Source organism: Drosophila arizonae, chromosome 2, assembly GCF_054131065.1.
Source record: "Drosophila arizonae isolate 15081-1271.41 chromosome 2, UAZ_ARI_1.0, whole genome shotgun sequence".
In the NCBI taxonomy this organism is placed as follows: Eukaryota; Metazoa; Arthropoda; class Insecta; order Diptera; family Drosophilidae; genus Drosophila; species Drosophila arizonae.
In genome coordinates this window covers 27,537,247-27,561,276 of record NC_142922.1, presented here as the reverse complement: position 1 = coordinate 27,561,276, position 24,030 = coordinate 27,537,247, and the positions used below count along the sequence as shown (strand labels likewise).

Below are 24,030 nucleotides of genomic sequence, written 5' to 3'. Positions count from 1 at the left end.
CGAAAAGCAATTTCTTAAAATGTTAATTTGAAGTGCTCTGTTAACAGAATTGTAAATGCTCATCGGATATCGGATAGTCGCGATATCGATTAATTAGTTCATATTGACCAAAATTTGTAGAAAACAAAAAAAATTAACTGCGTAGTTCAGTAGAAATAAATTGCGTTTAAACAATAATAATACGTTCTAATAAAGTAAGTCGATCTAAATGTGCTTGTCATATATTGTAAATTAAGAAATCCAACGCTGCTTGAGACGAAAACTCATTGAAAAATAGTGTTACGCAGCAGCAACGGTATGGAAAATGCCAGTGGAGCTCAAACAGAGAAAAACATACATACATGTACATATAAATACTCATGTTATTGTAGTAGTGCGCAAAAACAAGTCATTTGTGGGTCTAACACGGGACGGGTGGAAAGATATGATGGCAATTTTTTTCAGTTTTGCACCATTTTGTTTGTAGTTGTGTTTATTGTAATTATTTTCAATGTTATTCAGCATCCTTGCATTGATAAATATGGGCGTTTTCCTTCAACTATTTATTGTTTATTATGTTTTTACAGCCTGCATAACTTGCTTTTGCGAGTGTACATTGTGAATTTTGGTTCATTTAAATACACCACATCTTCTTTGTTGTCATCATCACTTTCTCCGCTGCGCATACTTCCTATCAGTCGTATTTTATTTTATTATCGCTTCCATGCGGGCTTCCGCACACCCCTCGTCTACTTCCGTGTACTCCGTTCAACGGTCATTGTTCAGTGTTCATGAGTCATTTGCATAGTGTAAAATCAGAATTTATCATTTAATCATCGACATGCCCATGTTCAAGCTCATGTCCATGCCAATGCTCCCATTAAAGCTCAATTTCGGCTTGTGTTGCCGTGCTGGTAATCCGAGGTGTTCGAGATAAGCGTGTAATTAGATTAAGTCAAATAAGTTAAAAGTATATTTTTAACTAACAGATCGATATAGAATATTTAAAAGCTAATAGGAGGAAACATCGACATGGCCACCAGAAAGAAATCTTTGTTGAAAGTTATCATACTGGGCGACAGCAGCGTTGGAAAGACGTCGCTCATGAATCAATATGTAAACAAACGATTCTCTAATCAATATAAGGCAACGATCGGAGCGGACTTTTGTACGAAAGAGGTTGTTGTTAACGACCGAGTAGTTACAATGCAGGTGAGCAAATAGCCATAATTATAATTTTGTTTATATATAAATGGTATGCTGAATGCTTGGTCTACTTCCTAGATTTGGGATACGGCCGGCCAGGAACGCTTCCAATCACTTGGCGTGGCCTTCTACCGCGGTGCGGATTGTTGTGTCCTTGTCTATGATGTGACGGCTCCCAACTCATTCAAGAATTTAGACTCGTGGCGAGATGAATTTTTAATACAGGCCAGTCCACGGGATCCAGAGCATTTTCCCTTTGTCGTACTGGGCAATAAAGTGGATTTAGATAATCGCCAAGTGAGTATACAAATAATTTGATAAAGATCATAATATCCGAGGAAATAATTTAGCAAACCTGTATGTATATATAGCTAATGGCCGACGCACGCTCTAAACCGCATATTGTGTTGCTCAGTATTTATACATCAGATTTGCAAAAGCTTATTATTATATATTGCAATCCAATACAACTATTTTGTTTATATTAAAAGACTTTTCTTAAGAGGTTTATATAGGTCAGAGTCTATTTGTTTATTTATGCAAAACTTGTTTGATTGTTTCAGGTATCTACGCGCCGTGCGCAGCAGTGGTGCCAATCGAAAAACGACATACCCTATTATGAGACGTCAGCAAAGGAGGGAATCAATGTTGAGATGGCGTTTCAAACCATAGCTAAGAATGCTCTGGAACAGGAGGCGGAGGTATGTTTTGAACCACTCTTGAATCAAGAGCCAAGTTATATCTCTCGTTATTTTCAGGCTGAACTTATAAACGATTTCCCCGATCAACTACGCTTGAACTCTGAAAACAATCGTCCCAGCAACGCTGACAATTGTCAATGCTAATATTACTATATGTTATGATGAGCTGCAGCAAAAGAATACAACGCAACGTGCATAATTACACAATCTACATTATAAATAATATACATAACAGAAAATGAGTATGAAAAGCTAATATGATGAACAACAGCAAGGTTATAAGTTTAAGTAAAACAATTTGAGCGACAGCATAGGTATAATAATATGATAGAATGCTAAATTGTGTGTTTACCAATCATTTAAATAACTTTTACATATTGTGCATGCCCTCCTAGTACTATTTTGTCATTAGTAAAATTATAGCACGCAACCGATGCTGCCGTTGCAGGAAACAAACATCAGAATCACCAATAACAAATTATCTTGGAACACAAAAAAAAATTCTTGTGATTGTAAATTTAATAAAAAAAAAAAAATATACATTTTTATTGTAATTAATTTTATAAACTATTCAGAACATTCGATGCGATCGGCACTTTATTGGCTCAGTTCAGCCCCGCTCTCAAAATTAATAAGTTTGAGCAAAAAATTTAAGAAATTCATTTCGTAAGGCCTAGAGTATTATAAATTGCTTCTGTTTGGTAATACATACACAACTTTCGTGTATACTATATATTATGTAATTTTCATATACTTTTTATTTAACATCTCCATGCCTTTGGTTTAATTTGTATAATAAACAATGCTAAAATCTACAAACATTGGATTGCTCTAAACTCATTTTGTGTTGGAGAATGAATGAATGTGTAGCAACATTTAATGTTTATAGGCACTTTTTATAGGGGTAAACTTTTTATTATACTATAGTTATATAGTTCGTTCACATGCCAAGAGGTTTTGAGCTTCGCCTTCAGATTGTATATTTATTTACTTGCTGAAGGAAATAAATTGAAAACTAAAAATATTTATTCTGGCAATGAAAAACTAATATCTTTATCTTAAATCAAAATTCAGATATTTATAAATAATGCGTTGTGTCCTCAGTATTCATGTACCGAAGTCTTCCGAGTTTAGTTTTAAAGAAGGCTCCAAATTTAATGCATCTTAATCAGATTGATTTTATAATTAAAAAGCTAAATCTTTCCAAGATCTTATTAATTATTTAATACTAGCTGGCCCGGCAAACGTTGCATTGCCCTCTATATTATTTCTAGGTAAAAAATTGTTGAAAGCTATGTTGTTCAGGTTGGGATACACTGTGATTAATTTATTAAATGTCGGATTATATCCGTCTCCAATAATTTCCGCCACAAATGAAGTCATTTGGAAACAGGCATTGTATTTTTGAGTGTTCGCTAGAAAATGTCGTGATTCTAGTGTTTCGCCATAAAGCAGGGAACGCAATGGTTTTGGTGGTGGGACCACTAATGGAAATGTCACTTTACCACTAAGGCAGCACAAACCGGGCGTTTCACCAGCAAACTTCAATGCGCCACAATGCTGGCAAACAACGTCCATTGGACCAATGCAAACTAAACGATTCAAGCTATAGTCAATGGTGCAATCATATCGAAACGCTTCTCGATTCAAATCAATCCTTGAACCATTTCTTATTGCCATTTCACGGGCTGCCTCTCTTTGAGAAGCACGAATTAAGGCCCTTCTTTGCTGGGTACTAACGCGGCGCCTTTCTCGGGCGATTTCTCGCTCTTCGTCAGATAATTGACTCGCGATATTCCGTTGCCTAATTGCATTATGGGTCCGCCGGGAAAGATTAGATCTTCTACGACGCGGCATTTTTATTAATAGTAATACTGCCCTCGCACAAAACCATATAAAACAATCGAGAAATATAAATATAAATAATTTACACAAATTTATGTTTGAGACAAACAAATACCTGAACTTTCGAGATATTTAGCTTTTGTACGCACGCGCACAATTATTATTTATAAAGTTTAAGAGTCCAAAAATATAAAAAGCCAAATATACACTTTTTAATAATTAACTTTTTTTTTTTAATTTCGAATTTTGAATTTTTTATTTATTTTTGATTAGTCAGGTTTTAATCTTTTGATTTTTTTTTTTAATTTTTGCAGATTTTTGATTTGAAATATTTATAAAGTTTAAAAGTCCAAAAATATAAAAAACCAAAAATACACTTTTTAATAATTAACTTTTTTTTTTTTAATTTCGAATTTAGAATTTTTTATTTATTTTTTGAACAGTCAGGTTTTAATCTTTTGATTTTTTTTTTAATGTTTGCAGATTTTTGATTTGAAATATTTTTATTTTTTATATTTTATTTTTTAGGGAAAAAACCGCGTTTTTCAAGTATTCGTCAAATTTTTTCAGTATTTTAAAGATCTACTGACCTACTCGTGGCGGAGACAAATCCAACAAATCAAAAACCATGAAAACTGGTCCAGCACATATCAAGTTATAAGTGTTAGAGCACTTTTACACAACTCTCTTTTATATATATAGATTAGGTACTATTCTCAGCAGTGTTAAATTTTGTAAGACTAAAGGGTATGCACATTCATTGCACCTTCGCTCGACCACAAAGCTTTGGATTCCTGATAATGTTTTATATTTCTGCAGTGGGAAAGCTCGTAACTTACCTTTGAGGCAAAGTCTTTATCGAGTAGTGATTGCTCAGCATTTATTATAAGTTCATTGCAGCAAAGTTACTGGTGGAATAAAAACATTGGGTGAGAACTCATTATATTTGAAATGAAAAGTGATCATACAAGTGCTTTAAATTTATGTTGCAATTGTAAATATTTATATATGCAGCAATTTGGTCAGCTATCATCAGTTTAGCATTCCAGTTATATAAATATTTATATAGCTTTTAAGTTGATGTCTTGTGCACTTCAAAATTCATGTCTGTTTATTCAGCAAATTCCAGATGGTATTGTGTGAGTAATAATCATTTACGTAACTAATGGAGTTCATTCCTAACAACTTTTCTGTGATATTTGCCCCATTTTTGATTTTTAGATTTCCATGCTGTCCCATGCTGTCCATGACATAAAAAAGATAAATATACTTTTTAATTGATATGAAGAAGAGCGGACATTCCTTCCAAATACTGCCTTAATAATCGAAAATGTCAGGAGCATAAGTTGTCATGGTATTATTGCTCAGTTGAGGCATATCTGCTCGTGAAGAAATGTTCGAAATTGTAAGAATGAATTAGCATTCCCTTTTATGAATGCTACAGGAAACTAATGAAAAGAAAAAGAATAGATTATTTAAGGAAGTTGCGGATACGCACCGTTCTTACAATATCCATGTTTAGGATTAATTAAAAAAATATTTCTTAAAGTGTACGATCAAAATATATATGAATTCCCATTTTCAACAGTGATGATAATAATCCATATTTTAGTTCGTTATATATACGCAATTTTCATATATATGTAAGAAATGTGGCATACTGGATTTCTAAAAAGTCTAAGTCCAATAGACACTACGCGTTTTCCCTTTGTCATGATTGGAAATAAAGCTGATCTTAATAAATATAATGTTCGTCTCAGAGATAAATAATTAATAATTGAAGTAATTATAAATTGTATATTAATTCATGTCAAGGTATCAGCTGAGGAAGTCCGCCAATGGTGTAAACTGAACAACAATATACCTCATTTCGAGATCTCAGCAAAAGATAGCCGACACGTGGAAGACGCTTTCAGAATAGCATCGAAATTGGCTATGGACTATGCGCAGGAAAGGGGGCTAAGCGATGCAGATTTTCCTACAACTCTAGAAATGGATGGACTAAATCAAAGAAAGAAATGCTGTTGCATTTAAATTAGTAATATTTAGAAGTTTAAACTAATTTTAAATTAAATGTACCTTTTGTCTAAATGCTGGTAAAAAGTCTGAGCGAAAAGAGAAATTTTACCCTAATTTATAAAAGTCAGGCTTTTATAATTCCTGTTCAATTTCACCCTTCCACAAACTAGGGATTACGTTAATTAGACAGCTGTGCAGGCAACATCCAGCCAATCTTTCAAACTAGAAATCATTTAAATTAGATGCATTTCACTTTTAAACAAGTAAGAAAGCTCTAGTAGAAATTGCTCAACTACGAGATCCCCTGAACTCCCTCTCTAGTATTTGAAATACGTCTTTTAAAAATATGTGGGTGAGTGGGTGGATATAAAGGTGGGAGATAATTTTAACAAAAATCGAAATTGTATAAAATGCATATAAGTACACATTTAAAATTTGGAGACTCTAGCTTTAAAGATGTAGGAGATATAATTTTAAAACTGATTTTCAATACGGTTTTTTATCGATAAAAAATAACGGGATGAATTATCGATTTTTGGTGATAAGGTCGATATCCGAGCTGTATATACGGACATTTGAAAAAAATTTGAAGTCAAACATACGGACAGACGGACGGACGGACAGTGCCAAATGGACTCAGCTCGTCGCCCTGATCAAGAATATATACTTTGTGGGGTCTGCTACGCCTCCTTCTGCCTGTTACATACATTTCCACAAAACCATTATACCCTGATTTCCAACCAAAGGTATCAATCTTCAAGGGAGATAATTGCAAAGTAAATAACTTGTAAAAGTAATGATATGACTATAAAGATATGAGTTTCCACGAATTTTGTTCTTGCTGAGTAATCAATGCCAATGCCAATCACAGTACATGTAATTTAATAGTCCATCAATGAATAAAAAAGTTAATAAATATTTTGTATCCCAAATCAGTGGAATGAATATCTATTAGCATTTACAGCGCTAAAAGCATTGAACGTTCAATAAAAATAAATAAAAAGTAACCAGAATATTTGAAGACACGTCTGTAGCAATTTAAGCCCCGGCTAACGCGGATAATAGAAAAGAAACTTTCATCGTACATTCATTACTCTCGACTGAAATAGATTGAATTTCTGATATACTTTTTTTACAACGCCATAAAAGCTGAGCAGTTATAGAAAGCGCATAGAAGCTTAACTATTGCATTGCGGGAGTAAGCGTGCGATCAAATGAAAAGCTTTTTCATATCGTATATACACATAGCCTTAACGCTCTTGTGCTTCGCTTTATCTCCACCAAGCAATTTACAAAGAATTTGATTATCATTTGCAAAAAAAAATTAACCAAGAAAATCCCTGCCTTTCAACGGGATTATATATTAAATAGTTTCAACTTTGGCTTTTCTTAATAAATTTGAGTGTTCTAAAGCATAGATCGCCAATATCTGATTAACGTTGTATTTTTTAAGCTCTGGTTAGGAAAGCAACTGAAAACGCTCTCGTTTTTTTTTCAGTAAAAGACAGTTATTTGCAGTCATCGAGGTGCATTCAACAGTTATTGAGAGCTCTGTATATTTAAACCCGAAGCGCTTTACATTTGGTTTTTAGACAAGTTGGCAGATCATTTTTTAAGTACAGTGCAGCCAGTCGCCTGAAATCAGCTGTTAATTTGTTATTGTAAGTTTCTTAACTCCGCGCAGTAATCTCGTTGCTAAATTTTAGCTGAAAATGTCTGAATCCGCGTCTGTTCCACCTCTGCCGCCGCCTCCACCACCTTTACTAGCTACCTCGAGCAGTTTCCGTACAGCTTTAGAAAAAGATAAAGTTATTGCACCGCGATTAACCAACGATGAGTGCAGCTGGGCATTGAACTACCCTGAACTACAGAAGGGCTGTTTCCTTAGTCGTGTCTGTCAGTACACACAGCCCAAGAGATGCCAATATACTCCCATCGACAGCATCCTACAAGTTAGCAATCCCGATATGCACAATGTATAGATTCTTTTCTTAACTGTGCAATTGGCAGATAGGACCCACCTGTGGATTGACAGCGCTAAGTATGTTGCTTAATGGACAGCCAACGGCTGCAGAATTGCTTGCGGATGCCAGTGCGCAAAAGTACACAATAAATGGCGAAATGTTCAGTGCGCAATATTTATACGAATTGGTGCAGAAGCATGTAAGCAATCCATTGACATGCCATTTTCATGAAGGCTTTTTAGATTGTGACCAAATCAAGCAGCAACTATGCTCTGGAGCGTGTCTATTGGTTCCGTATCCTTTTCAAAAAATATTTTCTCCAGCAATTGATTCAGTATGTTTTGTAGTATGTTTATGGGCAGCACTGGTAGCGCGTGTGGTGCTACTCAGAATATACTAATTTTCGGTATTATTTAGTACATAAAAAGGAAACAAAACGATTTACGTTTTTCCACGATATTTTTATAATTTACTAATTTATTGTGAACCTATAGATTTCAATTGTTTAAATGGCAACTGAAGAGGAACAGGTACGTAAGTACAGCAACTAAAGCATTAGCGGGCTAACTTGTATACTTGCAGCTCAGCCAGGTAATTTTGCCGGTCAAAGAGCCGCTAGACCTAATTCGCCTCAGCTTGGATGAGAAAGTGTACGTAAAAATGCGTAATGAGCGGGAATTGAGAGGACGATTACACGCGTTCGACCAGCACTTGAATATGGTCCTAGGTGATGCTGAGGAAACAGTAACCACCGTTGAAATCGATGAAGAAACGTACGAAGAGGTGTACAAGACCACAAAACGCACCATTCCCATGCTATTTGTGCGAGGGGACGGCGTTATACTGGTCTCGCCTCCTATGCGAGTGGGGTAGATGATGAGTGGGAGTGGAAGGAATAGATGCTGCATTTTTCAAATTGTATTAATATTGCTTGAAATAAAGTGCTACCGATTGTGTGTATCAATTAAGAGAATTTGTACGAAACTTTGGTTAACCTTAATTCTAGACATAAATCTTGAATATTCAGGTATGATGCCGATGTCAATCATGCGCCTTGCCAGAGATCTGGCCATCGCGCTCACTGGGCACTTATTGTGGGCTATCTGATTGATGACCAGGATAAGGTGAGTTATTATTTAATTAAATTAAATATCCAAAATAAAAATGTTTACCTTTTAAAGTTCTACGTGGTGGCACGCCATGGCAAGACACGAAACTTGGCTGTTTGGTCTTTGGCGGCGTTAAGCGAAAGCAATGCCAATCTTGTGGAATTTGCGCAGCCCAAGGGCCACGAACACCTCACATTTCTCCTGCCACCTGGCGGCATTGACGGTGACCAAGGCCTTAAGAAACGCTCCATTGTGGTCACCAATCTGCCATATCAAGTGGTTCAAGTGGGTTGATGCTGCAATCGCAATGATCCCGCGTCTTTGACAAATAAAACTGTTTTCGATCTGTCTTTAAATGTTATATATATGTGTATATATATATTTAATAATACAATTATAAATTACACATCTTAAACTTGAATTAATTTTACGTTATTTCGCACTCATTCGCAACGCTTTCGACATTCATCTTAAATTGATCAACGTTCGCACCCCATTAGTACAATGTTTTCGAAACAGATTCATTACATATCTTTTCTAAATAGTGTACGCATATAATTGCTTACATATATTAACTTGTACAATCTTTGAATCGGCTATTCGCACTATGAATTTTTGAAAAATCACAACAATAAGAGTAGTACATATGTTAGAATATGCTGATTAGATAGGTATATATATATATAGGTATATATATATAAGTTATTGTATAAGTAGATATTTAGTTGCACATACAGATAATGTCTGAATTTAGATAGTATATAGACGACGGGTTGGTTAAATATGCATTCACATTGCTAAGCAGTTGTAGTTAGAGTATGCTGAATATCATTTATATATTTACGATAGTTTCTTCTTTAGTTTAGTTTGGATAATGCCAGAGTATATATACTACAATCCGCTGTTGCTGTGTTAAGAGCAGAGAGTGCTTGAGATCATGTGGCCTAGTCTAGAGCCCTTCTTCTGGCAATGCTCCTGACTCTTGTTTAGCACCTGTTTAGATTAAAGAACAAGCTTATCTAAAAACTGTTTGCAAACGAAACCATTTGGTCAACTGTTCAATAGACCTGGTTAACAAACTTGATTTGAGAAATTGATTTCTTGCAACTGCAACTACATAGATAAGGTTTACTTGTACAGGATATTTGATACGCGTTAATTTGATCAAGTGTTAAACGTTTGGATTCTATAATTTCTCTATGTATTCTAATTCTTTAGTTATTGAATATTGATGTGTGATGCTTGTGTTAAAAGTCGAGAGGTTTTTGATAAATTCACAAAGTTTGCGTTTTGTGGACTTAAAGAACATTAGAAGCTATACGTAGTTTATTAACTAAAAATTTACAAATATTAACTATAAAATAAATTATCATTCTTCTTAGTAAATAATATTAATTGCCGTCCATCCGTACGGCTCCCTTGCTCTCTGTATGTTTGCATGTGTCTGTTCGCGTTCGAGCGAGTCTGCATGAGAATGGGCATTGGGTATTTGTTTGACTAGGTTTATTCTGCACACGACATGGGCGTACAGCCGATAAGGGCAATGGGAAAGTTCTTTACATGAGTCTGCCACTGTGACGATAACTGGAAGAATTTGACGCCAGTCCACTCGGTGCCGTCAATGTAAACTGTGAGCAACAAAATCATTATAAACATTAAAATCTCATTAGCGAAAGGCAACACTTACCACGCAGCGGCACGGGATGTGACTGCTTCGGTGAGCATATTAGACGTGCGACACCCTCGACGCACTGCTCCTTCTCGAGATCACGCTCCTTGTCCTTTTTCTTGCCCAAACGCATAACTGTAGATTGAATAATTTTTGAGTGTATTAGAAACTAATATGGTTTATCTTTTGGGCCGCTTACTTTGCTTCTGCTTCTTCTCCTTGGTGGCGAAACTAACAGTCAGTCCATTGGACATATCACCCATTTGCTGTGCATTCTGCGGCAGGCGCCACACCTGCAGACTCCTAAACGTACTCTTAATGCTACTCTTTCCGCCGCCCGCATCACTGCCGCGCGACATGCCGCTCTTTGACTCCTTGGCATGCACCTCGCCATGCCGCACCATCGGCCAAAAGTCCACTTGCAGCTCAACGGCCTCTGGCGCAGACAGCGCACCACTCAAAGTCTGTGATTGCGAGGGCGTTATCAGCGCCTCATTGGCACCTCGCTCGCGATGCGTCATGCCCGACGCTGGCGGCGTCTGCAGCGGTGGTGATATGCGCCCCATGCCCTGGCCTCCTTGCTGTGGCTGCTGCGACTGCGGCGGCGAGCCCGACATACCGCCGTGCATACTCGTGTTGCTCTGATTACCAATGGGTATGGGGTTGCTAGAAGCGTTCGTGGAGTTGCCGCTACCAGCGCTGCCAGTCATATTGGACGTGACGTTCTCCTCCAAGTCCAGCGAAGCCTGCGTATCCAAGTAGCCAATACGTACGTCCTGCAGCCAAAACGAAAATGTTTAAATGTGGATGAAACACTTGAATTATCTGCGTTGTACTTACGCTGACAAAGGGCACAAAGATTTGACACGAGTCCTCGTCCTTATAGTTGACCATGGCCTCCGCAATCGGAATCTGTGTGCACGGCCCCGCCGCATGCAGATAGCGTTGTATACGCTGCACCAGCTCCGCAATGTCCGACTTGGCCACGGAGCCCGCATCAGCCAGATTGGCCGTCAGCGCTGTGGCATTGACTGTGGTCACCGCACTGACTGCGGCCGCTGTAGCTGCTGCACGCTCGCACAGCTGCGCCCAGTTCTCGGAACCGAACATCGCGGCGTAAGCCTGATCCATTTGGCTCAGGTGACGAGCCACGCTGCCGTTGCTGCTGCCGCCGCCAATGGGCACCAGATAGAACCGTAAGTGATTCAGCCAGTCGGGTGGACGTACGCCCAGCAGTTCAACGTAATGCCGCAGTGTCGCGCCCTGCAGCCAGTCGCCGCCAATCAGCAGCACCTTTACCGTGTGGGGTGGCTTGGCGTTCGAGTTGCAACTAGTTGGATTAGGGAGAAGAGAGAGAAAGAGAGAGAGAGAGAGATGTTAAATGGTTGCAGCTCAAAACTATTAAGGGATGTTCACTTACTACTTTTGGATCTTGGCCATAAGCGCCTGGAGCACAGCCTTGACCTCAGCCGTGTTCTGTGGCACAAATGCCGGCTTAAAGGAATTGGCAAACAATGTGACGAGCTTAGCCAGCAGCGTGCTGCCGCCCAGAGCCTCGGGCGGACTAATGATGGTAACCACCTCGGGTATGACATTATCATCGCCAGCAAATACGCGGCTCAGCTGATCCAGCAACAGTTTGCGCGGCTCCACATTCGTGGGCGACAGGCAAGCCTCCAGTGCGGAGCGCGGCTCGGCGCTCAGGCTGAGAGTGTGCTTCCGCTTGACCACCGCATTGCTGTTGTTCCCAATGCTCGCGTTACTGGCACTACCCAGAGCCATCGTATTGCTTGATGTGCGAAAGAGTCGCGAACGCTTCTCGGTCTGTGCCTGCGCCGGGCTGATGCTGTTCATGTTGCCCGTGACGGAGCTGACTGGTGTCAGCTGCTGATACTGTTGCTGGCGCATGTAATCCTTGTCCCTGGGTGGACTGTTCTGGGGATCAGAGTTCTGGCCATCGGTGTAGCCGGCATTGCCCTCGTTACCGGAACTATCGTTGCCAGCGCGATCTGTGTAGGAAGTAAAGAAAAGTTGAATTAAAGTTAGATTGAAATCGATATTCGATTCGCAGGTCAGATAGGGGGAATTGAGGATTTATTGCGCTAGGTGAGGTGCACTAAAACTCGATTTATCAAAAGAGAAAAGCTATTACTAGGCATGCAGGCTGTAACTGGGAAAGTCAACAGTCAACGTTCCCACCCCCTCCCCTCCGATCCACCCCTGCACAGCGGACTGGCTCTTGAGGAAGTATCGGGATATACATATGAAGTTCATTCCAAGGTGCTCTAGTGCGTATGTGACGACGTTAAATTGGTAAATAAATAATAAATGCGGCGTTCGTAAATATACACAGGTATGACTTTTTACTACTCCTAGCCCAAGGCGTACGTATTTGTGCTATCATATGTACATAAGTGTATATGTATGTATGTATGTGCATACATAAAGTGTATGCTGGTTAAACACCTTTGGACTGTATATTTATTTTTACTTGTATAGCGTGTTCCACTTGAGTTTTCTTAGCAATGTCGCAATTAATCTCAATTGGGGGACAAGACTCGACATGCAATGAAAAGGCTAAAGGAGAGGTGGCAAATGGCCAGTAGCATAGACGCTGTGATTAAGGGTGCGTTTAATGTATTTTTAGTGTGTTTATTAATTGAAAACAACAAAAACAAAAACAAAAGCATTTTTTTGCTAAAAATAAACAAACTCATGAATTAATTGATGTTCTGTTTCTTTTTGTTGGGCTAAAAGCCCTCGAGCATGCATAGCTTATGTCTTTATGTATTTTTTTCGTGTCATAATTTTGATAGGACAGCATGAATTCTAATTTAATTTCTTGAACATTACCACGGCCCATTTGCATTTTTGTGACGTCACCACATTTACAGCACTTCCCATTCATGCAAATAACAGCAGCCGATGAACGGTCACACTGCACATTCAAGTGCAATTTTATTCGTAAGCCTGCCTCTGTGTGTGTGTGCTCGCGTGTGAATTAAGTTTTGTGTCGTGTGCTTGTGTGGGTGTGTGAGTGAGTAAGGGCGTGCGTAATGGGGCGGCAGGCCAAGGATTTCAATTTTAAAAATAAACATAACAAATCAAAAGTTTTTAATGTGTTCGTTTGCTTGCGCAAGTACAGTGCACATTGGATATGGTCACTACCACACATACATACATTGTAGTCTGTCAGTCAATCAGTCAACTCATATATCAAACGTGCCTTGTACTTGATTCTGATTGGATTGGATTGGATTGGTGAGTTTTGAATGTGTGTGTGCAGGAAATGTGGGTATGTTTTGTATATTTTTGTAGCTGCGGGTGGGGGGTCGAAAGTCGGGAGCATGGGGGAACCATAGGGGTTTAAATTATTCGTGTTATACAGTTAGAGGGTATTAAGTATGGATTTGCTTAATTATTTTGTAATTTGATTTGTTCTTTTGTTTTGCTGCAGTTTACACAGACCTGGTGTTGTAGCCGAATTATTATTGTTTGTTAAATGAATGCTTTTTTGGTTTTTGTTATATTCAATATTGTAAGATGAATTGGTCAATTGGTCGCTCTTATCCGATGATCGGCGCTCAGAGTTTCCTGCAAAAGAAATTTGTACAAGCCATGCAAAATGTTTTGGTTTTTCTTTGTTTGTGTATTAAATATAAATATGGGAAACAATTAAGCTTTCCAATCGAATAAGTGTCAGTACTTAAATTGTTAATTAAAAATAAGGCAAAACTATAACGAATCAAAATTAATTGTAACTGTAATTGTAATTGTATTGCATTGCCTCCAATTACGCTCCCTTTTCATTTTCGGGCCTCTCTGCTTTCTGTGTATTGGTGTTTATTTATCTACTTGTATTTACATATGTATGTACAATATGCTATAGCCGTCACAGTTGGACAAATGGTCCACTGCATTGACTGCAAGTAAGAGTCCATCTGACGAAGTTCAATCTCTCTCTCTCTCTCTCGCTCTCTCTTTCTGTTTCTATGTGGCCTTGCAATTGTGTGAGTATCGGTGTCTGTGTGTGTGTGTGTGTGGGTATAAAACGTGCTGCTGTTTATTTTCGCACCAAACGTTGCCTTGACCGAAAGCGGACAAAATATTGAGCTATTCGAAGAGATGATACCTTACAATTTTAATATTTGAAGGAAATGCAAAAGATTTGTATAATTTTTAATGTTTATTATCCATGTATTCTGTATTCCTATTAATCAATTCTATATTGAACCAGCTGATGATACTGAAATGAAGCTATCGGACATGCTTTATTCTTCCACTTGATCTGATGTAATATACCCTCTATATCAACTTTCGATTGCTGGTGGGCGTGCAAAAAAAAAGTATTGCTTGCTTTTCGGCAGAAGACACTTTTCGGTCCGCAATCTCAAACGGAAATAGGAGTTATTTTACGCTAGTGTAAGTACTTAAAATGTTACCTTAGAGAGCAATAAAAATATCAAGATTAGACAACTCGTCAATTACTTTGAAATTACTGGAGCAATGCTCCCGTGAAAATGCAACAACGATAGCAACAACGAACACAACCAACATGAATTACTATTAGATGTTTATCAGCACTTACCCATTACACCGCCAACGCCGCTGCCTGGGGCGCCGCTGCCATTGCCCGAGAGACTGTCGTGCAGCATGATGCGCGAGTTGGTGAAGAACGGACGCAGCGATGGCTTCGGCGTGGATCCAATCGATATGCTGTCCATGTCCGGCCCGGAATCATCGCCCTCGCAGCAGGACAACGACTCCAGCTCCTGAAAGAGGGCGTCCAAGTCGCGCTCCCCACGCAATGCAGCAGTGCCACTATGTGCCTCATCCTCCAGCTCCCCGCTGGCCTTGAAGCGCTTCAACAGTGCGACAATTTTCTGTTTAAAATTGCGCTGCTGCAGTGAAATTGTCTGAAAAAAAGAAGAAACAAGTTAAATTTGATTACAGTTAGTCAAATATTCAATTAAACTAATTGCTTAGCTAATTCTGGTACGTAAACACAAGTGTTATATATCCTAATATTAGTGCATTGACTAAATATACTTGCACTCACACATACGCGCACACACGTAATGCTCCCAACTGCGCATTTTATGTAGCGACTGCGCTTTAACTGCCTGCAGCCGCCCTATCATAGCAAATATTTAATTGAATAACTGTGAATGCATAGAGCTGCTATGGTATTCCTGCTGGAGGAACTGAGCACAGACTGAAGCGCATTGCCAGCACGCCTTCTTCTGGTTGTTACCTACGTTGGCCTTAAAGCATGATACCCGTCGTCTGAGCTATTTTAAATGAGTTAAATATATAAAAAACAATTTCCTTCAATAATCCTCTTATCAGCGTGAGAGATGTTCTGTATATATATATCTAGGCAGCTTAAAGTAAAACTGCAAATGAGGACTATAACTAGGGGTAGAGGTACATATAATATAACATGAACATATTTACATATATAATCTATGTAATGTATATATGTATATATATAATACACATATATATTTATATATTTATTTATAGGCATGTATTAATACCTTTTTATTTTTATCTGCTGGCTATTTATACTGCACAGTCGTTAACTAGTTTTTCCTGTCGTAATTTAAATATTAATGCTTTAGGGGTTAATGCCATAAAAACTTTAGGCTCTTACAGATCGTTAAAATCAAAACTGAAGGAAGTTGCGTGAAGCAGTTTTATGCAGCTGTGCTGCTTAAATAAAACAAAAAAAAAAGAAGCTTTTGAATTGCTATCGTGTCTTTCGTCGCCCCATCTTAACCGCCACTCTCTATCCCTCTCTCAGTCATTAAGCATCTTTTTATCTACGACAGACATTTAAATGATCCTGGCAATAAAAGCCAACACATTAATAACGTGCAGCGCAACAACAACAACAACAATATTTATACTGACAGCAATGAAAACAAATGACGCAGTCTAATATTACACCTGTTCAGGTAGCCTGCTCACAAAAGGGGCGTAACAGTCGAACATGTCATTTTGTGTCGGCAACTAGTTATCCAGAGGAGCACCTACGATGCCCCTCCCTTTTCCTGCTCCACCAGCTTCTCCTCCGCTCCTACCATATAAGTCGGCTACTTTGTTCAGTCGTTCGCCTGCCGCTCATAATTGGCCCCTATATTAGCTTGTTTCTTAAATATTTATAAGAGCTCTTAAGTTCTTAAGAATTTTGTCCCCCTACACTAAATATTGTTGCTTCTGGGGTTGCCTCCGCATTAAAAATATGAAATTGATTTTCTAATTATACCTAAGCCTCAATGCCGGTGCTATTGGCATGCTCCACTGATTCCCATTCGACAAGAACCCCAGCTGCGACAGTTTTCTCTAATCTTATCAGAAGCACTGAAGATTTACATTTAGCTATCTCTGAGATTAGCCACAATTTGTTGGCTAACTATTGTACACAAGCTAAAATATAAATATACTTCTTAGTAAATAATTTCAGGAATAATATAAAATAATAATAAATAATTTAATATTTAGGATGCAGTATTCTTTATATATGTACATATGGCATGTATAGTAACAATATATAAAAATTCTTTAATTGGTCATTATCAGTTGATATATTTAGCTTCAAATTTCTTATCAGATATCAGTTAGAATTCAAACGTTAAGGGGTATGATTATATTTATGTACATATATATATTTGTATATCTCATGATACGTTGAAAAAGATTTCTTTGTTATTGACCAATTTAAGTTGATTTGCTAATGGCTTAGGTGAAGACCAAGACTTTAAAATTAGTTGACAAAATAACTCAAATATACTTATCTAAGTCGAAACATATTGTCTAACTTAGCAAACAAGCCAGTGAATTTCTTTATTATTATTATTAACTAACATTCTAGGATATATCAGAGTCGAGCATTCATATTTGTACTTTGATTTGCGATTTGCATGTCGCAGTGCATTCACAGATTGATTCATGCCATCCAATTTACATGCAGTCAGTCTGGCAATAAGCTACGGCTGCACTTGCAGCTATTTCTGGTTAATGACATTTGAAGCAGCAGCGATTGAAAATTCATTGCATAAATCAAGGCGTTGGAGACGTCAGTGAAATCTTGTTAGGCCCCCAGCTGATGGGGAGACATCATCATCATCAGCAGCAGTGGCAGTAGCAGTAGCAGTAGCAGCGTGGTTTGGCAATCGCATTAAGCGACCCCAAATGGCATAACAACGTATTACGATTCTTGGGCCGATTCAGTTGCTGGCACTGAAATAGTCTGGTGGCTTGTGCGAATGAATTCAAGGCCAGACACGACAATTGTCAACAGATTCGATAGCAAATTCCTAGCCATGCCTTAGTTGCACCTAAACATAGTACCTATCTAGAGCTATGCAATGTCTTAGAGAGTGGGGGACTCTGGGCAAGAGAATGCCGAAAATGTGTTTGCTTTACGGAAATAATTGCATGCTGTTGCCCCGATTATTGCGTCATCTGTTTAAAATTTCGAAAACAACATCGAGGCAACCGCAACAACAATAGCTGCAAGTGAATAAAATAATATGTATTTATGTACGTATATATATATATATATATATTTATATTGTGGCTAATATAGAGCAAGTGCTACGGCTGGCAACCTGTCACAGACCAAAGCCTTTGATAATTGCAGCCATGCGAAATGAGCGATCATAATAAAAACAAAAAACAAAAAAAGAATAAAAGAAGTAAAGCTGTGCATAAAAAATACAAATTAACTTTATAACAATATATAGATATATAATATATAAATATATATTTTCGCCACACATTAGTTATAAATGACCCATGCCTAATTTCATAAAACTAGGCAAAGTCTAATTTTTTACAGATATTTACTATAATAACTATAATTTATTATTATTATAATATTATTTTTCTATTTTATACCAGACTTTTGTTCTGATAAAAATACTTTGGCTGATCCATGTTTGCTCTGATAAAGCTAAACAAAGTCTAACTTTTTGTATTAATATAAGGATTATATATTATTTTTCTGTTATAAGCATGACCTTTATCCTGATGAAATATATTTAATATATGTCACCACACATTCAGTTATAAATATCGTGAATATAATATTGTTGCTAGGGGAAAATTTCTCTAATTTTTAATATAAACTTTTAAGCAAGTTACTCAAGCAAGGAACTTATCAAATGATTTTAATCTAATTAAAGACCTTATGGCAAAGGTGTGTAATCTAAAGTGGTTATTTTTTCTTCGATTTAATTTATTGTTTATCAAAGATAAGTAAAGTTGTTATTTGTTTACTGCATAATGAACAGAAATCGGTCGCTTTAGAGAAAGTGCCCTTGACTGTGGCCATGTCAAACGGGCAAAACAATTATTTTAAATACATCGGTGGGTGGACAAATTAGGGCACACCTGTTAAGGCTTACACGATATACGCACACATATTTATATATGCATGGGTCATATATCTATGTGCGCTATTTATATTGGATATGTTGTGACTCACCCGACTGAACTTGGCACGGGATGAGCTCTTGTCCTTCATTTCGAACTCGCTGTCACTGTCCACGGGATGGTGCTGATGCGGATGATGGCCAACTATTGCGATATCCTCAATGCCCGATCTTTGCAGCTTATTGCGATACTTGCGCATATCATGCTTGGCCGGATTATAGTCACGCTTCTGGTCGTAGCCGGTGATGGCCAGCTCGTTGGACTCGTCGTTGAATTCACCTGAACTGAATTCACCTTCCTCGTCCTCGTCTGAGTATTCTGCAACGCGATCTATCAGAAGATATTGAATAACCAGATGTATAATATAGACCGTTTGTTATAATGCTAGCACATTTCTTACTTTCAATATATTTAAATGAATCTATATATGTATGTATGTATGTATATATGTATATTGTTGTCTAAGCCTTCGACAGTTGTGTCTGGTTAAACATTCGTCAGACGTGACGCCGCAACTGCCAGCTTCTTTTTGCGTTGTTTATTGAGGCCCGCCGTTTATGAAGTTTACTTAATAATTCTTTTAGCTTTGTTTTTTAATTTCTTTCAGCGTCTTTTTCGTTTTTACTTAAACGCGTACTGCGTACTTCATCGGAAAGTGCAGCAAAGTAAAGAGGGAAAAAACACGCGCGCGCTTTGCTTTTGTTTTGCCGCTGCTTCTGACGTCTACGTAAATAAATTAATCACAAGATATCAGCCTCGAGTTATCGGTTCATCTCACCTTCGCGTCGATTGAACTGAAAGCTTTTCCTTACGACGTGTGCTTCGCCACACGGTTGCCAGCTTAATGAATGTGCGCTGTGCCGACTCTTTACACACAGTGCTTGTTGCGACGCCAGCAGAGGCCGCCGAGCAGAGCAGAGCACAGACAACGACAGCGACTGAGACAGAGCAGAGCAGAGCAACAGCGGTAACTGCAAAGAGCGCGCCACTTTCTCACCTATGCACTGCGACAGAGGGGGGAGGGGTAGCGGGCAGCGGACAGCGGACAGCGAATAGTGGGCAATGAGCGATGGACGATGAGCTGGCCGCGCACTGGGGGAAATTGTTTGAAATCATTGCGAGAAATTGTCGGCCGAACGCCTAGGTATATGCGAGGGTCGATCCAACTGTTATAAGCTCTATAGATATATACATATATGATTAATGGGTGAATACGTATATATGATATATAAGGTACACATACATATATGTATCTAAATTTATCTATATTCATCTACATATATCTATATGCATCTACGATGTAATTGATTGATAAGAATTATTGTTAGTTGCATTAGGTTTGGCAGATAAGCAATAGTAATATATTGAAAAAGGTTTGGGTTACTTAAAAAGTTCAAAATGTTCAACATATTTATGTCATGTTTTCTCTAACTAACCAAGTACTAAAATACTAAATAATCACCAAAGTAATGAATAAACTTTCAAATGTAAATAAGACATACCAAGAGCTATCAATACTGATCGAACTACCCTCGAGCAGTTCACACTACTGCATGCGTTATCATACGTCATACATATGTCTGTATGTATGTATTCGTACGAAAGCTCTCGAGTCGTGCGGGGGCACGGCAAACGGTTATTAAAGTTATTTTTACGCATCGATTCAGTTAATTGAAGAAATACTCATCGATGAGCAGACATACATCCATAAACACACGCATATTTATATGCATGTGCATGTGTGTTCATATATACATGTATGTATTTATAGAAACTTCAAAACTCTCGTTAGCGCACTTTCTATCCCCATCTCGCTCGCTCGTTCGCTCACCATTTAAGCTTGGGCTTTCGGCGTGCACGAAAGAAAAAGTCTGATTAGATTTGTGCCGTTGTCATTGTCCCGTCATCTGCCTATTGCTTATTATTGTCTGCATGTAATTCGTCGATCGGCGCGTTTGTTTGCCCCCGCCGTTTGGCTTTCTGTTTTACTATTTATTTATTTTCTAGCATGTTTTGCTGCCGTTATCATTTACACACAATTCGAATCGAGCGTTTACCGGCCGGCAACGACGGCCGCCCATCGCGTGCCCGAGCGACGGAAACGTGTGAATCGAAAATGGACAACAAAAATGTTGGAGGCCCTAAGATCGTAGCGTGTGTGTGTGTGTGTGTGTATGTGTGTGCGTGTGTATCTCTTTGAGTGGATAAGTGTTACTTTTAACAGCAGTAAACAAACAGTTAACTGATTAGAAGCGCAGGTGATTATAAAACAAGCATCTTAACCAGGAACAGAGTCGTACTCCTTGTCTACAAAACGCATACATATGTATGTATATATGTACATACTTCTGTTATCTCCAGCAAGTGGCGTGTGGAGCGATCAGACAACAATAACAGCAGCAAGATTCCACTGCTAAATGGAGCAGCTGCTGGAGCTGTGCACGGATGCATTGAGCAAAAGAAGAACAACAACTTTACTGCAATTATTTCGTTTTCATCTTTAATTGGAATTTGTTATTGTATTTATGTATATCTAGCTTGACCCATCTCACATTTTTAATAACTTTTATGTACATATAAATTTTACAGGGAATTTTTAAATTGAGTTTGTATATAGGCCACAAATGCAGCGTGTCTATTGAAGCATTTTTCTTACAAAATATGCAAAAAGTTTCCCGAACTGAATGTAAATAAAGTTTCAATCATGTATATAAAATTCCGTAAACTTTTACTTTTCACACAAATTTAGCAAATTATTGACCATGAACGAGGCGAAAGGAATATGTTTCAACTGTATACTCTATGCAATATTTATTTACCGTAGTTCTTGGTAATTCCCAGTAATATTTCTTAAATTTCCAAGAAAAAATATAAAAATTTCTTATAGACTCACCTCAAAGCACACATACACACATATATGAAGCTCTGCAATTTTGTTGGGCTGTTGCTCAAAGTAAGCAGGCGAACGGCAGACAAAGTGTTGCTTCTAAACATTAGAGTGGCAATCATTAGCGGCCAATATGGTTTGGGGCGAATTGCCACACCTGAATCACACGCCGCAGCAGATGCCACACTTATGGGTGCCCACGCGCCGCAACACGCGGCGTATACATAATGAAAATCGTATTGAAAAGCGACGAACGACATTGATTTAATGCTTGTGTATATATAAATATTGCATGTATCTATATGTTATACATATATATACAATATTGTATATGTTGTATGTGTATACATAACTGATGCTGTTCCTCTTTGTGGTTGAGCGTTCCATGGTTGTGGCTTTGGCAGACAACCAACAGATAAACAACGCGCCTAAAGAGTACGAGCTTGCATGCACGACTGCTCATACCCTGTACATAGCAGTTGAAGACATTTAAGGTTAGATAAAGTTTGCAGCCTGAAGCGATATGTATTTATTACTATTAGATGCATTACTATAAATAAGATACAAATTCATATCTTAAAAGCACGAATATTAGAAGGTATCTCAATCGGTGTAGTTTTCGAATTATGTTTACAATTGAAATCTCAGTAGATATAGAAAATGGAATAAATGATAATGCAATTATATTATTCTAAGTCTTAGATAATATACAGATGCACTCGGCCTATATACATTTTATTCATTTTCAATGTGTGCAGGGTATCAAAAAAAAAAAAAAAAAAGAAGTGGCACACAAAAAGTACTGCTACTACTTTGACCTTGGCCAACAACTCAGCGCCAAAGCTGATGCTGTAGCAGCAGCAGCAGCAGCAGCAGCAATGGCAGCAACAGCAGCGGACATTGCCATTAGATGAGAGTCGGGAGCCGCAACGGGAGGGGAAATGGGCCAGCTGGGCGGGCAGGAGGCTGATGACAGCTGTGAACAATAATGCGCCCTAGCAACGCTCGACATAATTTACGCATTTTGCCATTAAACACTCAACGATGAAGATATATACAAATATGTACACATATATATACATGTATATACTATATAAGTATGTGTAGCCCGAATGGACTACAATCCCAGCACAGGAGAGGCAGCAGCACCACAGCCGACAGCCACCCTCGTTCGTCCACCTGTGCGTCATATTCTCGTTGCGCCTCCGCTTACGCTTTTCTCGTTCTTTCATTTGTGCTTATCTCTGGCGCACAAGGACAAATGACTTAATTCCTGTCAGAAGCAGCTACAAATGACAATGCAGGCAATTCAACTGCGTAATGCTCAAGGATAAATTCAAAGGCTCGTGGCAACGGTTGTTATGCCATCATTTATACCTTTTGTGGCCAGACCCTTAAGTGATCTTTTTACGAGTGCCCGTAACGTGGGCGACACATGCAATACATATACATACATATATATTGTGAGGTAGCTCAGCTCAAATTTATACCCTGATTACAAAATATATTTTTGGCATTTTTACATTATCCCATTGGCATTATTTCTATTAATACATTTGATATCTTTTTCATATTTTCCCTTAAACATGCAAATTCTTGTCATCGCATCTAAAATTAGACGAACCTACGAATATTTGAAATAAGGTCAATTTGATATTAAGTTAAAAATAATTCAACTGACAAACAAAAAGTCTTTTGTATTTAAATAACCATCTTAACAATCAAAGAGTAAATCTGCCAAGAAAATAAAAAATATATATTAAGAAAACATTTCATCACTTCAGTAACAAATGAATTGTGTTATTTTAAATATAAAGAATTCATATTTTTTAATATTTACATCAAAAGAAATGCAATTCAATTCAAACTGAAAATGTAATTAATTATTTTAATTGAACTTTAAACTTTGGGAATTTAAAGTCTCTACCTCTTCTACGTCCTCTAGCCCAAGGCGTATGCACAGAGTGAACTATATCGGATTAATCCTCATCAAGATCCGTATGCTTGCTACATACATTTGAATAAAACCATTATACTCTAGAAAGCCTAATTCAATGGATTCAGGGTATTATATATTATTATATTATTATATTAACAACTATGAATTTTCAGGCTCCTCTCAAAAACATATTTTGCTACAAGTAAATCACGCATTGTAAAAAATTGATTGCGAATCTCTGCGCCAAGGTCGAGTTCAGTTCAGAGCAAA

At 37.9% G+C, this 24,030-nt stretch overlaps 4 protein-coding genes across 10 annotated transcripts in view; 3 read left to right on the top strand and 1 right to left on the bottom strand.

The window, feature by feature from the left end:
* The first annotated feature begins 49 nt into the window (after window positions 1–49).
* On the top strand, window positions 50–2,705 carry Rab7 (RAS oncogene family member Rab7). Of its 3 annotated transcripts, none has more exons than XM_089473715.1 (5): window positions 50–194; window positions 969–1,191; window positions 1,264–1,482; window positions 1,749–1,886; window positions 1,944–2,705. In XM_089473715.1, exons 2-5 carry the CDS (start codon window positions 1,012–1,014, stop codon window positions 2,028–2,030), a joined length of 624 nt encoding a protein of 207 aa, XP_089329841.1. In that variant the 5' UTR covers window positions 50–194; window positions 969–1,011; the 3' UTR covers window positions 2,031–2,705. The 3 variants fall into 3 exon arrangements, with proteins under 3 accessions (XP_089329841.1, XP_089329846.1, XP_089329851.1); XM_089473720.1 differs by having other exon boundaries at window positions 56–194; window positions 979–1,191; XM_089473725.1 differs by lacking the exon at window positions 50–194 and adding an exon at window positions 279–295.
* A 4,646-nt stretch (window positions 2,706–7,351) lies between these two features.
* On the top strand, window positions 7,352–9,431 carry LOC108609304 (actin maturation protease). Of its 2 annotated transcripts, none has more exons than XM_018001065.2 (4): window positions 7,352–7,702; window positions 7,761–8,008; window positions 8,742–8,838; window positions 8,896–9,244. In XM_018001065.2, exons 1-4 carry the CDS (start codon window positions 7,463–7,465, stop codon window positions 9,115–9,117), a joined length of 807 nt encoding a protein of 268 aa, XP_017856554.1. In that variant the 5' UTR covers window positions 7,352–7,462; the 3' UTR covers window positions 9,118–9,244. The 2 variants fall into 2 exon arrangements, with proteins under 2 accessions (XP_017856554.1, XP_089329825.1); XM_089473699.1 differs by having other exon boundaries at window positions 7,564–7,702; window positions 7,765–8,008; window positions 8,896–9,431.
* Window positions 8,084–8,687, top strand: LSm3 (U6 snRNA-associated Sm-like protein LSm3). Its single transcript, XM_018001066.2, has 2 exons — window positions 8,084–8,244; window positions 8,297–8,687. Exons 1-2 carry the CDS (start codon window positions 8,224–8,226, stop codon window positions 8,585–8,587), a joined length of 312 nt encoding a protein of 103 aa, XP_017856555.1. The 5' UTR covers window positions 8,084–8,223; the 3' UTR covers window positions 8,588–8,687.
* Window positions 9,432–10,111: 680 nt separating the features above from the next.
* The window catches only part of KrT95D (phosphofurin acidic cluster sorting protein KrT95D), a 39,950-nt gene continuing 26,031 nt past the window's right edge, over window positions 10,112–24,030 (bottom strand). For 3 of the 4 annotated variants that reach the window (XM_089473616.1, XM_089473624.1, XM_089473620.1), the window contains exons 5-12: window positions 18,987–19,264; window positions 15,081–15,408; window positions 13,961–14,086; window positions 11,913–12,501; window positions 11,333–11,822; window positions 10,692–11,268; window positions 10,511–10,627; window positions 10,112–10,451 (exon numbers count right to left, since the gene is read on the bottom strand). In XM_089473616.1, the coding sequence (XP_089329742.1) occupies window positions 10,327–10,451; window positions 10,511–10,627; window positions 10,692–11,268; window positions 11,333–11,822; window positions 11,913–12,501; window positions 13,961–14,086; window positions 15,081–15,408; window positions 18,987–19,264 (2,630 nt within the window). In that variant the 3' untranslated portion in view covers window positions 10,112–10,326. The remainder of the gene's footprint in view (window positions 10,452–10,510; window positions 10,628–10,691; window positions 11,269–11,332; window positions 11,823–11,912; window positions 12,502–13,960; window positions 14,087–15,080; window positions 15,409–18,986; window positions 19,265–24,030) is intronic. The other variant, XM_089473633.1, reaches the window with a different exon arrangement.

Bases quoted from the DNA above. Each gene is read 5' to 3' on its own strand.
- LOC108609304 (XM_018001065.2), top strand. From the start codon at position 7,463: ATGTCTGAATCCGCGTCTGTTCCACCTCTGCCGCCGCCTCCACCACCT. The intron at 7,703-7,760 runs GTTAGCAATCCC...TGCAATTGGCAG, and splicing joins CCATCGACAGCATCCTACAA to ATAGGACCCACCTGTGGATT. The intron at 8,009-8,741 runs GTATCCTTTTCA...TTGAATATTCAG, and splicing joins GGAGCGTGTCTATTGGTTCC to GTATGATGCCGATGTCAATC.
- Rab7 (XM_089473715.1), top strand. From the start codon at position 1,012: ATGGCCACCAGAAAGAAATCTTTGTTGAAAGTTATCATACTGGGCGAC. The intron at 1,192-1,263 runs GTGAGCAAATAG...TCTACTTCCTAG, and splicing joins ACCGAGTAGTTACAATGCAG to ATTTGGGATACGGCCGGCCA. The intron at 1,887-1,943 runs GTATGTTTTGAA...CGTTATTTTCAG, and splicing joins CTCTGGAACAGGAGGCGGAG to GCTGAACTTATAAACGATTT.
- LSm3 (XM_018001066.2), top strand. From the start codon at position 8,224: ATGGCAACTGAAGAGGAACAG. The intron at 8,245-8,296 runs GTACGTAAGTAC...GTATACTTGCAG, and splicing joins TGGCAACTGAAGAGGAACAG to CTCAGCCAGGTAATTTTGCC.